This window comes from Myotis yumanensis, unplaced genomic scaffold (genome assembly GCF_028538775.1).
Source record: "Myotis yumanensis isolate MYYU_CA2020_CCGP unplaced genomic scaffold, mMyoYum1.0.hap1 SCAF_5, whole genome shotgun sequence".
In the NCBI taxonomy this organism is placed as follows: Eukaryota; Metazoa; Chordata; class Mammalia; order Chiroptera; family Vespertilionidae; genus Myotis; species Myotis yumanensis.
In genome coordinates, this window is record NW_027223756.1 from 85,159,030 (window position 1) to 85,175,251 (window position 16,222).

The 16,222-nt window shown below is 46.6% G+C and overlaps 1 protein-coding gene across 1 annotated transcript in view; it reads right to left on the reverse strand.

The window, feature by feature from the left end:
* LOC139011464 (adhesion G protein-coupled receptor E2-like) overlaps window positions 1–15,567 on the reverse strand; it is a 38,461-nt gene extending 22,894 nt beyond the window's left edge. The window contains exons 1-5 of the mRNA XM_070416998.1: window positions 15,525–15,567; window positions 15,331–15,381; window positions 15,030–15,155; window positions 13,915–14,070; window positions 5–154 (exon numbers count right to left, since the gene is read on the reverse strand). Of these exons, the coding sequence (XP_070273099.1) occupies window positions 5–154; window positions 13,915–14,070; window positions 15,030–15,155; window positions 15,331–15,381; window positions 15,525–15,567 (526 nt within the window). The remainder of the gene's footprint in view (window positions 1–4; window positions 155–13,914; window positions 14,071–15,029; window positions 15,156–15,330; window positions 15,382–15,524) is intronic.
* Window positions 15,568–16,222: the final 655 nt, after the last annotated feature.

Sequence of the window (16,222 nt, forward strand, 5' to 3'; positions counted from 1 at the left end):
GAACCTTGTTCACAGACGGTGTTGTGTGGGCCATTGGGGGACCCAGGAACCGGCTTCCAGCCAGGGCGGCAGAGGCAGTCATAGCTGCCCTTGGTGTTGTGGCATTGGGTGGATTTGTGGCAGGAGTTTTGCCCTGGTTGACAATCATCCACATCTGAGGATAAACCAGAGAGAGTGTCAGGCCCTCCTTCTACTCCCTACACAAAACCTTCCTGCCCCTTCTCTCAAAGTACACTGAGGACACCCCCCACTACACCCTGCTTAACAGCCATGTAGTCCGACAGTATACAAACTTGTGATGACATTTTCCACTGTAAAAGCACCATAAGCTCAGAGCGCTCCTGCAAGGTGGACAGGACAGGACTGTGCATGTGCAAGTGTCATCCCAAAGCTGTGCCCCCACCTGTGGGGCAGAAGGGACTGGGGGAGGACCGGTGATGGACTTATAACCAGGGAGGCTGCCAGTCTGATAGCTCCCATGCGCTGAGTCTGTGGGCTGTGGCACCGCTGTGCACTGAGCTGAGCTCATGCCATTATTGGAACGGAATCTGATGCTCAGCCCTGCCCGGCCCAGGTGCCCTCTCCTCACTGCCTGCACTGGGCACACACCATTGCTGAAAGTGCTGCCCCTTCCCTGTCAAAGCTCCTTATGGCAGCTTTCTTTCAGATGGCTCAGCAAAGGAAAAATGATGTGGTTCATTTATGGGATCTGAACTCCGAACCTTCATAGACGGTGATGTGTGGGCCATTGGGGGACCCAGGAATCGGCTTCCAGTTTGGGCGGCAGCGGCACTCATAGCTGCCCTCCGTGTGTGGCAGTGGGTCGTTTTGTGGCACTGTTCTTTGTGTGTGTGTGTTTTAAAAATATGTTTTTATTGATTTTAGGGAGAGAGGAAGGGAGAGGGATAGAGAAGTAGAAACATTGATTGGTAACCTCCTGCACACCCCCTATTGGGATGGAGCCCACAATCCGGTCATGAGCCCTGACCAGGAATCAAACCACTGACCTCTTGGTTCATGGATCTACATTCAACTACTGAGCCACACCAGCCAGGCTTGTGGCAGGGGTTTTTGCCCTGAGGTACATTCATTCACATCTGAGGACAAAGCCAGAGCATCAGGCCCTCCCCCCACCCACTTCTCATTGCCTGAGGATCCCACCGTTAGTACACATGCCACCACCTGGTGACCTTCAACTTCACCCTCAAAGCACATTACGGTGGCCTCCTACAAGATGGACATGGCAGGGACCATAGTCTCCAGTTTATAAGTGGCAAATCCAGGAGGGAAACTGAGTCATGAGGGCAGAACTTCCTGACCAAGAACTCTTGCCTACGTCTTCCTGACTGCTGGACCAGGTCTCCTTCTGGGAACCAGAAGTCACAGCTCTGGCCCAACTCACATGGGAATTGTTATCATTTCCTGCCAGTCCAGGGGATGCCTTCAGGGGGATCAGGAAGGGCACCGTCATCACCCCAAGGAAAGTTGAGGAAAGGGAAGGGTCTGGGGGTGCTCACAGGGGCTCCAGAAGGAAACCCCAGGCCCAGAGGGCCCTGCCACTGCCCTGCTCTGTGGCAGGACTTTTTGGGGAGGCGAATCCTTAGGCAGAGCGTTATCAGGCCCTTGGCATTTTTGAAACCTGAGAGTCTTCTCCTTCCTCCTGGGGCTACAAGACCTGTGTTGGCTCATTTCCCAGCTCCATCCAGTCCATTCTCACAGCATCCTGCCGGGCATCTACCTTTCCACAGCTTCAGGTCCTGCGGGTTGAGCTCAAATCTGGCCAGGCACGTGCAGGTGTAGCTGCCATGGGTGTTGACACAGTTGCTTCAGCTTTTACAGATTCTTTGGTTCGGCTGCCTTTCGTCAATACTTGCAAGGGGAAGGAGAGGGTCGTGGATTCCTACAGCCGTGGGCAGCCTTCAAGCCTGGGAGTCAGCCACTTTTCCTGCCATGGAAGCATCTGGAAGGTCCCACTGCCTTCTGCCAAGTGTGTGGTGCCTTTTCTAATTCATATGGAGGAGTCCTATGGGTAAGCATAGTGGCCTAGATGTTCTGTTGTCCAGATGTGGCCAGAAGCAGCCCAAGTCCTCCCTCTGACTCCCTCCACAACCCACCCCATCCCAACCCATCTCCGGGCAGCTCCCAGCTTGGGCAGGGACATCACTGCCACCTGTGTCCCAGTCTGAGGACTTGGGCAAAGGCCAGGGTGGGCCTTCCTGGAACCAAGTGCGGGAGAAGTGCTGCAGGCCCTGAGCAGGCTCGTTTTGGTGGCCTTTGTCCTGACTCCCCCGGCTGGTGCTGTGGGCTGAGCTCTCCTTGGAATCCTGGTGACTCTGCTGAGACAGCGCTCTCCCATCCACACGACTTCTGAGACTCCAGCCCATGGAGATGGACCGAGAACCACCCTGAGCCTGACCCCTTGCAGACAAGGCTTTTAGGCCGGGCCCAGAATGTGAAAATGATGCCAGATAGGCCAGGGCCACCTGGACAGTGGGTGCCAGGCCATGAGGGCAGTGGGGCTGACATCCAGCCATGCAGTCTTGGGGTGTGAAGGTGCCCCTTCTGATCTCCCTGAAGGCATCCCCTGGACTGGCAGGGAGTGATGAGAATCCACATGTGAGCTTGGCCAGTGGTCGTCAAGGGCTGGGTGCTTGGAGCGGGGAGCAGCGGCTGATGGGTGAAGAGTGGCAGGTGTTTCTGTCATCTGGTTCCTTTTTCTCCCACCAGGGACACAGACTTGTGTGCCTGGCCAGGAGGGGCTCAACCTCTGTCTTCTGTCCCCCAGTGGTATGGGCCCCCATGGCATGGGGGCTGATCTTCTCGGGAGAGGACTGAGCCTTGGGCAATGGTCTCTGATGACACCTGGTTTCAGGCTCTTCTGTCCTCAGCAGGGTGGGTCTGTGGACCCTGCTCAGAGCCTCTAGGAACCCCGGCTCAGCCCCCTCCCCCCCTCTCTGTATTCTGCACTAACCCCTCTATCTGAGTGAGTCGAGGCTTCTGCCTGACCACTGCTGGCTCCATCTGCCCCTGCGAATGCCTGAAGCCCCTTCCCTGCTCCCCTGGAAAGCGAGCAAAGCCTGGTGATGTGTGGAGGCCTGGCTCCTCCTGTGTCTCTGGTGAGAGGATCGGCCAGGCCAGCTGTTCTCTGAGCAGCCACCCCTGGGGTATGGTCCCCTGGGATGTCCAACCCAGAGATGGTGTTAGTCGAGAGGGGAGGAGAAAATGGCAGCTGGATAGGCAGACCCATTGGGCACCTCATTCCAGGGCTGGTCTGGAAATACAATTAAATTAGAGAACATTCACCTGCAATTACCAACTGAGGTCCAGCTGAGGATGTGACTTATAACAAGGAAAAACAGTAAACACCTGGAGACAGGTAGAAAGGGGGAGGTTGCAAGTGGAGAGGAGCTGAGAGAGGAGGGAGAATTGTGCTATGGGGAGAACTGTTCCCTCAGAAAATAGATGCTGGGAGCACAGGCTGGGATCCACACACCTGTGGCGTGACCTGCGGCACACATATCATCCAATCAGCTATGAAAGGTAGCAAGGCTGCTGGCAGTAGCAGAGTCCAGGCCCAGCAGACCAGAGCTAGTGGGAGAGATTGCAGCAGTTTGGTTGCCTTTTTTTTTTTTAAATCTCTAAACCCAGAGCACAGGAGTTTTCATTTGCAACCACATATCTGAGGCATTGGCACAGGGAGGGAGGCAAGACCTTGAGGTGCCTGAGGAGAGCTGGGGTGGGAAGCAATGCGGGGAGATTTAAAAAAAAGTAGCCAGGAGTTCTACATTGGGTCATTCATACACCTCCAAATGGCCATTTTTTTTTTCTGTGAGGAGCTAACTGCTCCCAACACCCAAAGAGCAGGTAAAGAAATAAACCCTGCCCTACGTGGTACAGCCTGCCACATCCCGAATTTTGAGCTTTACTGAGGGAGCGAAGGCAGAGGTCAAGTTTAAGGGTAGAACAGTCTTGAGGAGCACTCAGCAAGCTGATGGGAGGAGGGGCCATCTGCCCCACTATTCTAGGAACCACAATGATAAAGACTCTAGGGTCCCAAGGGCAGAGTAATATTTTAGGCCACTCATGGAAGAGCAGCTCTGGGACAGGACAATGCACTCATCATATTCCCTGAAAGCAAAAGAGCACCTACCCCACCTAAAGCGCTGTCAAAAACAGACTTTAGAGTGATTAAGATTGACAGCTGGCTGACAGGCCAAGGTGGGAAGAGGTGGAACTCAGGGAATCGAGGGAAAGTGTGCTGAATCAGCTCCGGCTTTGGGCGTCTAACAAAATTACTCTAGAGGGCAGATTGGCCCCTCCTGCTTACAGTCAAGGCCTGTGGAGACAGACACAATCGGTGGACAGGTGCATTGCTTGGAGCTTCAAGCAGGTTCCTAAAAGCCAACAGACAGTACCCTACCTGATAATAGTTAGCACCTAAGTACCTAACAGGAACCCAGTATTGGCAGACAGAACAAAAAAGTAGGGTCCTAAGCCAGTTCCCATGCGGTATTAAAACTCAGCTGAAATGAACGACACTTCACTTCCCACCCTCAACTTTTTCCTTCGTCTTTTCTCTTTTTTACTCCTGTTTTTATTCTCCTTGATTCTTTTTAGTTTTTCTCTTGCCTTTCTTTTAAAATTTATCTTCCTTATTTTTCCTTATGGATTTGTTATTATTCTAGTCTCTGTTGTTTTGTTCATATATCTAATTTTCCTCTTCCGTGTTCCTATTCAATTTCCTTTCTCTTTTCTTTTTATTCACTATTCATTTTTTAAAATCTCTTTCTCTTTCTTTTTCTCCTAATTTATTGTTTCACTTCCTAAATTTAGGTCTATCTTCTCTCTTTCCTTTTTCAAATTTTTTTTTCTTGTCTTCTCATTTCTTTTCTCCCTCCTTTATTCTAAACCATTTCCTTCCCCTATTCCTCTAATTCTTTATTCTTATTTCTTTATTTAAGCTCTGTATTTACAGAGACTTCTACCCATTTCTTGGTGTTTTTTGTTTGTTGTGTTGTGTTTTCTCCCCATATTTCTTTCTTTCTTTTTTTTCTATCACTCATGCTCTATTTTCTCTTTCCAAATTCTCTTTTCTCTGGTGGTCACTTTGGTTGGGAGCTATAGGGGACTTGTGTACATTCTTGTTCTGTTTCTCCTGTGTTATGCTGTATTTTGTGCTGTTCTTTTGTTGTATTTTGTGCTGTTCAGTCAGCACCTCCGAAATGGCTGGCACAATGTGGTCAGGCGTAAGTCACAAAATCAGACACCCTGGAAGGAGACTTTATTCACGAATGGGACAATAACATTCAAGACTCAAAAAGAACAGGAGAATTCAAATACCTAAATTAGGGGGCCTTCCTAGAACATCCAGCCCAGGAGACCTGAGACTGCACCACAGGGACCCACAAAGCACCTATTAAATAAGACCAACTCAAAAAATCTGGGTGGTATAGCAGTTTGACTTATTAGTAATACATAGAAATAAATGAACACACAAAAAGTGTAGAGACAAGGAAACAACCCTTAAATGAAAGAAAAGGAGGGATCACCAGAAAAGGAACTAAATTAAATGGAGGCAAGTAATTTGTCAGATAAAGAATTCAAAGTAATGTTTATAAGGATGCTCAGTTATCTGAATGAGAATTACTAGCAACTCAATGAGAAGTATAAGGAGCTGAACGAGAAATACATCAACATGAATAAGAATTAAAAGGAAATGAAAAATGACATAGTGCAATAAAGAACACCCTGGAGGTTTCAACTGTAGACTAGAAGAAGCTGTGGACAGAATCAGTGAGTTAGAAGACAAGGTAGAAAAAAACACCCAAGCAGAGCAGCAACTGGAAAAAAATACTACACTAAAAAGCAGGAGACTTTAAGCAAGCTTTGGGACAACATGAAAAAACAACAACATCTGCATAATAGGGGTGCCAAAAGGCGAGGAAGCTGAGCATGAAATAGAAAACCTGTTTGAAGAAATAATGACAGAAAACATCTCTTACTTGGGAAAAAAAGTCACACAAGTCCAAGAAGCACAGAGAGTGCCAATCAAAATGAACCCAAAACGACCTACTTCAAGACACATCATAATTAAATGGGCAAATATAAAAGACAGAAAAAGAATCTTAAAGACTGAAAGAGAGAAATAGAAAGTTACCTACAAGGGATCTCCCATTAGACTATCAATGGATTTCTCAATAGAAACACATAAGGCCAGAAGATAATGGCATGAAGTATACTAAGTGATAAAAACCAAGGTACTGAATCCAAGAACACTCTATCAGCAAGGCTATCATTCAAAATTGAAGGTGAAGTTATTAGCTTCCCAGACAAAAAAGGCTAAAGGAGTTTATTACCATCAAACTAACAATAGACAAAATGCTAAAGGGACTGTTGTAAAAAGAAGAAGTAGAAAAGGAGGGAGGAACACAGGCATAAAGAATAAAAATGGCAACAAAGGAGTACCTATCAATAATAACCTTAAATGTAAATGGATTAAATGCTCCAATCAGAAGGCAAGGTTAGCTGAATGGATAAGAAAACATGACCTATATATACACTGTTTACAAGAGACTCACCTCAGAACAAAGGATTCATGAAGTCTGAAAGTGAAGGGATGGAAAAGTATTTTTCAGGCAAATGCAAATGAAAAGAAAGCTGTGGTAGCAATACTTATATCTGATAAAAGAGACCTCAAAGTGAATCCCATCACAGGAGATAAGTAAAGTCACCTCGTAATACTAAAAGGATTGATACTACAAGAGGATATAACTCTGGTAAACATATATATACTCAATACAGGAGCATCCAAATATATTAAAAATACTTATGGAGGATATCAAGGGAGATATCACAGCAATACAATCATAGTAGGGAACTTTAATATCTCACTGACACAACTTGATAAATCTTCTAGGCAAAATAATCAACAATAAAACAGCAATCCTAAGTTACACACTCGATCAGATAAGAGTAATTGACATCTTCAGAACATTCCACCCCAAAGCTACAGCATATACATCCTTCCCAAGTGCAACAAGGGACATTTTCAAAGGTAGACCACATGTTAGGACACAAGCTAAGTCTCTACAAATTCAAGAAGATTAAAATCATATCAAGCAACTTCTCATACCACAATGACATGAAATTAGAAATCAGTTACCAGAAAAGCACTAAAAAACAATCAAAGACATGCAGGCTACACAGCATGTTATTAAACAATGAATTGGTTACCAAAGAAGAAATTGAAAGATATCCTAGAAACAAATGAAAATGAACACACAACAATCCAAAATCTATGAGGCACAGTGAAAGAAGTACTGAGAGGAAAGTTCATAGCACTACAAGCCTACCTCTCAAAGAAGAAAAGCTCATAATAAGTTATCTAACACTACAACTTAAGGAATTAGAAAGAGAACAACAAGAAAAGTCGAGAGTAAATAGAAAGTAGGAAATAAATGACATAGAGTAAAACAAACAAAAAAACAATACAAAAGACCAATAAGACCAAAAGCTGGCTCTTTGAAAGGAAAAACAAGACTAATGAACCTCTAGGCAGACTCACCAGGAAACAGAGAGAACCCGAAATCAGAAGTGAAAGAGATGAAGTAACAACTGACCCCACAAAAATACATAGGATTGTAAAACAAAACAAAACACTATGAACGGCTTTATTTCAATTAACTGGACAACCTAGAAGAAATAGACATATTTCTAGAAAAATACAACCTTCCAAAACTCAATCAGGAATGTTGTATTTTTTTAAAAAAATATGTTTTATTGATTTTTTACAGAGAAGAAGAGAGAGGGATAGAGAGTTGGAAACATCGATGAGAGAGAAACATCGATCAGCTGCCTCTTGCACACTTCCCACTGGGGATGTGCCCGAAACCAAGGTACATGCCCTTGGCCGGAATTGAACCTGGGACCTTTCAGTCCACAGGCTGACGCTCTATCCACTGAGCCAAATCGGTTAGGGCAGGAAGGTTGTATTTTTAATAGGCCGATAACTACTTCTGAAATTGAAGCAAAAATAATAATAACAATAACAATTTTCAGCAAACAAACGTGCTGGTCGAAACAGTTTCACAGGGGAGTTTTCCCAATGTTCAAAGCAGAAATAACACCTATACTCCTCAAACTATTCCAAAAAATCCAAGAGGAAAGAACATTTCTAAGCTCTTTTGATGAGGCTAACATTATCCTAATACCAAAACCAGATAAAGACACTACAAAGAAAGAGAATTACTGGCCAATTTCACTGATGAACATAGAGGTTAAAATCCTCAACAAATTTTTTCCGTATCAGATTCAGCAATACATTAAAAAGATCATACACCATGACCCAGTAGAATTTATTCCAGTAATGCAAGGCCAGTACAGTATTCACAGATATATAAATGTCATGCAGCACATAAACAGATTGCAAGACAAAAATCACATGATTATATCAATTGATGCAGAAAAGCATTTGACAAAATACAACACCCCTTTTTTAAAAAAAATATATTTTATTGATTTTTTACAGAGAGGAAAGGAGAGAGATAGAGAATTAGAAACATCGATGAGAGAGAAACATCAATCAGCCGCCTCCCGCACATCTCCCACTGGGGATGTGCCCGCAACCCAAGCACACGCCCTTGACCGGAATCGAACCCGGGACCCTTCAGTCACCAGGCCAACGCTTTATCCACTGAGCCAAACCAGTTTCGGCAACACCCTTTTTTGATAAAAACTTTCAGCAATGTGGGAATAGAGGGATCATACCTCAGGATAATAAAAGGCATGTATGACAAACTTACAGCCAACATCATATTCAAGGGGCCAGAACTAAAAGCATTTCCCCTAAGAATAGGAATAAGACAGGGATGACTGCTTTCACCACTCTTATTCAAAATAATACTGGAAGTCCTAACCATAGTGATCAGAAAAGAAGAAGAAATACAAGGCAGCCAACTTGTAAAGGAGGTAGTAAAACTCTGATTATTCACAGATGACAAAATACTGTACATAGAAAACCCTAAAGCCTCCACCAAAAAAGCTACTAGATCTAATAAATGAATTAAAAAATGTAGCAGAATACAAAATTAACATCCCAAAATCCATGGCATTTTTTATACACTAATAATGAACTCTGATAAAGAGAAACTAAAAAAAATAAACCCATTTACTACAGCAACAAAAGCATTAAGATACATAGAAATAAATGTAACCAAGGAGGTGAAAGACCTATACTCAGAAAAGTACAGGATGTTGAAAAAAGAGCTAGAGAAAGATGTAAACAAACAAGTGGAAGAATTTACCATGTTCATGGATTGGTAGAATCAACATCATTAAAATGTCCATACTACCCAAGGCAATCTATAGATTCAATGCAATGCTTATTAAAATACCAACAGCATATTTCACAGACCTAGGACAAACACTCCAAAAATTTATATGGAACCAAAAAAGACCCAAAATAGCTGCAGCAATCTTGAGAAAAAAGAACAATGTTGGAGGGATCACAAGAGCAGATATCAGGTTATACTACAAAGCCACCATACTCAAAACAGCCTGTTCCTGGCACAAGAACAGGCATATAGATCAATGGAACAGACAGAGAAACCAGAAGTCAACCCAAGCCATTATGCTCAATTAATATTAGACAGAGGAGGTAAGAAAATACAATGGAGGAAAAACTGTCTCTTTCATAAATAGTGTTGGGCCCTAACCACTTTGGCTCAGTGGATAGAGCATTGGCCTGCAAATTGAAAAGTCCCAGGTTTGATTCTGATCAAGGGCACATACCTGGGTTGTGGGCTCAATCCCCAGTGGGAGACTTGAAGGAAGCAGGCAATCCATGATTCTCTCTCATCATGGATGTTTCTCTCTCTCCCTCTTCCTTCCTCTCTGAAATCAATAAAAATATATTTTAAAAAAAATAAATAGTGTTGGGAAAATTGAACACGTACTTGTAATAAAAGAAACTAGACCACCAACTTACACCATACACAAGAATAAACTAAAAATGGATAAAATACTTAAATGCAAGATGTGAAACCATAAAAATCCTAGAAGAAACTATAGGCATCAAAATCTCAGATATCTCTTGTAGCAATATGTTTGCCAATACATCTCCTAGGACAATGGAGACTAAGGAGAAAATAAACAAATGGGACTATATCAAAATACAAAGCTTCTGCAGAGCAAAAGAAACCATCAACAAAACAACAAGAGAGCCCACTGCATGGGAAAACACATTTGCCAATGACACATCTGATAAGATGTTAATATCCAAAATATACAGAGAACTCGTGCAACTTAACAAAAGGAAGATAAACAGTTCAATTAAATTGGGCAAAGGATGTAAATAGATACTTCTCCAAAGTGGACATACAGAAACCCAAAGGACATATGAAAAAATGCTTAAAATCACTAATCATCAGAGAGATGCTAATCAAAATGACAATGAGATGTCACCTCACACCTGGCAGAATGGCTATTATCAACAAATCAACAAATGCCAAGTGTTGGTGAGGATGAGGGAAAAAGGGAGCCCTAGTACACTGCTCAGGGGAATGCAGACTGCTGCAGCCATTGTGGAAAACAGCATGGAGCTTCCTCAAAAAATTAAAAATGGAACTCCCATTTGACCCAGTGATCCCACTTCTAGGAAAATATCCTAAGAAAATCAAAACACACATCAGAAAGAATATATGCAATCTTATGTTCATAGCAATGTAATTTATAATAATTAAGATTTGAAAACAGCTTAAGTGCCCATCAACAGATGAGTGGATAAAAAAACTTAGGTACATTAACACCAATCTTGTCCAATTTGTGGCCTGCAGGCTGCATTGTCTCATTTATTTGGCCGCTGTTAGCCTTTGAGTTTGACATGCTTGATTTACACAATGGAATACTACGTGGCTGTATGAAAAAAAGAACTCTTACCATTTGCAGCAGCATGGATTGACCTGGAAAGTATTGTGCTAAGGGAAATAAGCCAGTCAGAGAAACAAAAGTAAAAAAGCTAATGAACAAAAATAGACTCAGAGATATAGAAGCATGGAATGGACTGTTGAACCTCAGAAGGAAGGCAGGGGAGGGTGGGTGGGAAGAGATCAACCAATGAACTTATGCATAGCCTGTGGACACAGACCATGAGGTGGTGAGGACCTGAGGGAGCAAGGCAGGTGCGGGCTGGTAGAGGTTAATGACGAAAAAATAAGACTTATGTTAATACTTTCAGCAATAAAGATAAAAAGTAAAGAGAAAGAATGAGTATAGTCTAAAAACCACTATGTTGTGCTCTATGATCACATATACTTTCCCAGCATTTTTGGGAGGTAAGCACCATTGTCACTCCCTTTTACAGATGGGTAAACTGAGGCACAGAGTGGTAAAGAACATGTCCAAGGTCATACAGTTAACAAAAGGTATAGCTACTTTTGGTTTTATCTGTAAAAGTTAGGTGCTCTTTTAAAAAACACACACACACACACACACACACACACACACATAATCACAGTAATATCACATGTCACCATTACCAGTAATCTGCACTAATAAAAGAGAAACATGGTAATTAGCGTACGACCGCTACCCTTCCCATTGGCTAATCAGCATATCCTTATGCAAATTAACTGTCAGCCAAGATGGCGGCCGGCAGCCATGCACTGAAGTGAACAGGGAGGCTTGCTTGCTCCAGTGACTGCGGACTCCAACGTTCCCTGCCTCACTTGCCGGCCTCTCAGCTGCAACTCTAAGCAACTATGTTGCAAATATAGAAGCTAAACAAAATCCTAGAAACCGGCTTTCAGTCAGCCGGTCTTCAGCCAGCTGGACCGCAACATTGTATCAAATACAGAAGGTAAAGGCCAGAAACCTGCTTTCAGCAGCGAGGCCTCAGAGCTAAAGCTGGCCCAGAAAAAAAAAAAAAAAAAAGAAAAAAAGGAGCGGTTGGGAGCTTCAGTCACCCGCCAGCCTGAAAACGGCCCTCAGCCCCTCACCCAGCCTGGCCAGGCACCCGAGTGGGGACCCCCACCCTGATCCAGGACACCCTTCAGGGCAAACCAGCCGGCCCCCACTCATGCACCAGGCCTCTATTCTATATAGTAAAAGGGTAATATGCCTCCCAGAACTGGGATCAGCGTGACAGGGGGCAGCGATCAAACCCCCTGATCGCCCTGAGGCTCTGTGTGTGACAGGGGGTGGGGCCACAACCTCCCTATCTGCCCTGCTCTGTTCATGACAGGGGAAGGCGCCCCAATCCCCTGATCAGCCCTGCTCTGTGCCTGATAGGGGGGAGCTCTCCAATCCCCTGATTGCCCTGCGGCTCTGTGTTTGACAGGGTGCGGTGCACCAACCCCCTGATTGGCCCTGCTCTGTGTGTGACAGGGTGCAGCGCCCCAACCCTCCCACCCCCAACGGGCCCTGCTCTGTGTGTGACAGTGTAGAGCCATAACCTCTCCATCGGCCCTGCCCTGAGTGTGACAGTGGCGGTGCCCCAACCCCCTGATTGGCCCTGCTCTGTGGGTGATAGAGGGTGTCGCCCCAACCCCCCTCCACGGACCTTGCTCTGTGTGTGACAGGGTAGAGAAATAACCTCCCCATTGGCCCTGCCCTGAGTGTGACAGGGTGCAGCGCCCCAACCCCCTGATCCGCCCTGCTCTGTGTCTGACAGGGGGCGGTGCCCCAACTCCCCTATCGGCCCTACTCTGTGAGTGACGGGGGGGAGCTCCCCAACCCCCTGATTGACCCTGCTCTGTGTGAGACAGGGTACGGAGCCCCAACCCCCCTGATGGGCCCTGCTCTGTGAGTGACAGGGGGCAGTGCCCCAACCCCCTGATTGGCCCTGCTCTGTGAGTGACAGGGGGCAGCGCCCCAACCCCCTGATCGACCCTGCTCTGTGCATGACAAGGGGTGGCGCTGCAACCTCCCCATCGACCCTGCCTTGAGTGTGACAGGGGGCGGTGCCCCAACCCCCCAATCAGCCCTACCCTGAGCGTGACTGAGGGTGGCATCGCAACCTCCCGATCCGCCCTGCTCTGTGCATGACAAGGGGCGGCGCCCCAACTCCCCAATCAGTCCTGCTCCGAGCCTGACCAGGGGCTGCACCTAGGGATTGGGCGTGCCCTCTGCCACCCGGGAGCAGGCCTAAGCCAGCAGGTTGTTATCTCCCAAGGGGTCTCAGACTGCGAGAGGGCACAGGCCTGGCTGGGGGACCCCCCCCCCCCCCGAGTGCACAAATTTTTGTGCACCGGGCCTCTAGTTCTATATAATAAAAGCCTAAGTGTCCGGTCGACCAGTAGGCTGTTCAACCAATCAAAGCATAATATGCTAATGATATGTTAAGGCCCCTCAACTGCTTGCAATGATGTGCACTGACCACCAGGGGCAGATGCTCCAACTGGTAGGTGAGCTTGCTCTTGTGGTCCGGCCGATCGGGACTGAGGAAGATGGGCTGGACACGCCCTGGAGCCCTCCCTTGTTCCTTTCCCAGCTGGCCAACCTCCTGTGTCCTCCCCGACCCCAATAGTGCACTGGTGGGGTCCCTCGGTCTGGCCTGCACCCTCTCATAATCCGGGACCCGTCAGGGATATTAGAGAGCTGGTTTTGGCACAATCCCACAGGCTAGGGGGCGAGGTACCCCACTGGTGCACGAATTCATGCACCAGGCCTCTAGTTTCTGAATAAGTGTCCTGGCTGGTGTTGCATACCCAGCTGTCAAAGTGCAGAACCAGGACCTGGATCCTGGCTCAAAGGCCACCTCACCTCTCTGTTTTAGTGGGATAGGCACAGGCACACTTGTCCCGCTCAGACCTGGTGCTGCACCTATATCCAGGGCCTGGCACCCTCTATACTGCAGGAATGGCTCTGGTGACTCCAAACCTCATAGACGGGGAGATGGAAGATGCAGGTCATTCTTACCTTGACATGTGTTCTCACTTGCATTATTAAACTTTGTTGCCCCAGAACCAGGCCTATATCCTGGTCTGCATGTGCAGTAGTAGCTCCCCTTCGTGTTATGGCAGCGTGCGTCTTTTCCACAGGTCACTATCACCCGTTGTTTACATTCGTCAGTGTCTGGAATAAAATAGGGTAAAGGGTCAGAGAGCCTGGTTCCATACCTAGCATGAAGCCTGATGCTCAATCAGTGTCTTTTAGGAAATATTCAGACTCTCAGGCAGCACTGATGTGGCTGGAGCAAGTCATTCCTGAAACCCACTAAATCAGCTCTGTCCTGCTCAGCTTTCTGTCTGTCACCTGGATTTGGATACAGGAGGAGGTGCTAAAGTGATGGGTGGGTGGAAGCTCAGTATCCCACTCCCCAGTCCTGGAAGAGTAAACTGAGGCATAGGTTCTGAAGCATAGTAATGATCCCTCCTTTGGAAAAACTGCTGTTTGAAATTTTCTGCTATTTTTAGATAGTCCCTTGCTCTATAAGTCAACTATGTTATTTTTAGATGGTCTCTTATTCTGTAAAAATAACTATTTTAGTTTGAATAATAGAAAAGATAAACTTAATTGTCTAACCTTATAAGTTAGCCATCTAACATAAGGGACTGATACGCTGATACTGATGCCAGGTATGGTATAGATATGTACCCAGGATTACAGGTGTCTGTACAGATATGACTGGTGTTTGCTAGATATGAGATATACTCAAGGTCACAAGCTGTCTGCAAAAATAACTTACACGAGGACCTGAGAAAATATAAAAAGAGAATGCTTCCTCTCTTGGGTGTTTAGAATTTGACAGAGGTTATCTGCTCTGCACCTGCGCACAATAAAGATGACTCCTAACTAATTGGCTCATTAAGGTGTCTTGTCCAGCTCGCTGATTAGTGATACCACAGTTCCAGGGTCCTGGAAACCCAGCTCTTCCCTCTGTATGAAGCCATGTTTATTCACTTCTCATTTTACACCTTCATATCTTTTTCTTTCTCTTTTCTCTGTCCTTCATGACGATCTGAGAACAAGGCTGAGGCCACCAACCACCATTCCATCTCCATGTAGCCCTCCACCACCCCAAGGCTCTGTACCTTCACAAATCTCCCCGTGGTTGACTTTCTTCTTTCCAAATGGAGTTTCGAATCCTGGATCACAGTAACAGGCAGTGCCATTGACACATGAGGAATATGGAGGGCACTGCTGGGGACAGGCAGAGGCTGTGGGATGGAGACCATGGTCAGAAGATAAGAGCTGAGCCAGAGGCTGGGGAGGGGTGTTGAGAAGGGCAACCCTGAGCTTCCTCCTGCAACAGGGCTTTCTCTGCCTGGGCTGAGAGGTGCAGATGGGGGTTGGGACTCTGGCTGGGGACTGAGTTACTCCCAGCAGACTCACCCCTGGTGTTCTGGGGTCCATCTTCCAACAGAATCAGCAAGACACACAGCGCTGGAACAGAGAGATGGAGGGTCAGGGGCGACACAGAACAGGGAAGGGCGGCCTGAGGGTGACACATCTGAGGGAAGGGGAGGCTCACCCCTCCCAGGCTCGGGCCCTGTCCATTACTCAAGGAGAGAGTGGGCAGGTGGCACCTCCCTGGCCTCCAAAACCCATGGCCAGATGGTCTGCACCCATTGCCTGAAGGTGGCTTTCAGGAACTGAAGGATGGGGAGGGGCCTGAACCTGGCAGGGGACTTGGCTTCTGCTGACCTGTGGGCAGCAGTTCAGGAAACATACTGGAGCCAGATGGCCTTGGTTCTAATCCCAGACCTTGGTCAGGTGCCTCAGTTCCTCAGCTTCCCCTTCTGTAGAATGGGGATGAAGAGGAGACCCATTTCCTAGAGTGTGAGAGTTAAGCAGACAAGTACTGCCTGGTGTGTCAAAGTGCTTACTGCCGTCATTTCTTTATGTAAAAATGAAGGGGTTGGGCCAGGTGTCCTCTCAGATCTCCCAAATCTAAGGTGCTCCGGCCCACACCCTTCCTCAGGGACACAGGTGCAAGCACACTGCACCCACATCTGTCCACCACAACGACCAGCTTGGGACCCGGTGGTGACATTTCACACCCTGGCTCCCTGCACACAGGAAGATGCTGGGGGCTCATGTTAGGGGTGGTGCTGCACGGGCCCCCCAATCCTGCGCTTCCTGCTGCTCAGGGGCACCCCATCCCAGGGCATGTCCTGGGGGTTCTCCTTAAGTCAGCAGGGGCTAGAGAAGAGGACTTCCTTGCCGTTCACCAGAGAGACAGACAAGGGCACAGAGATGGAGAGAAAATTATGAGGAGAGAGAG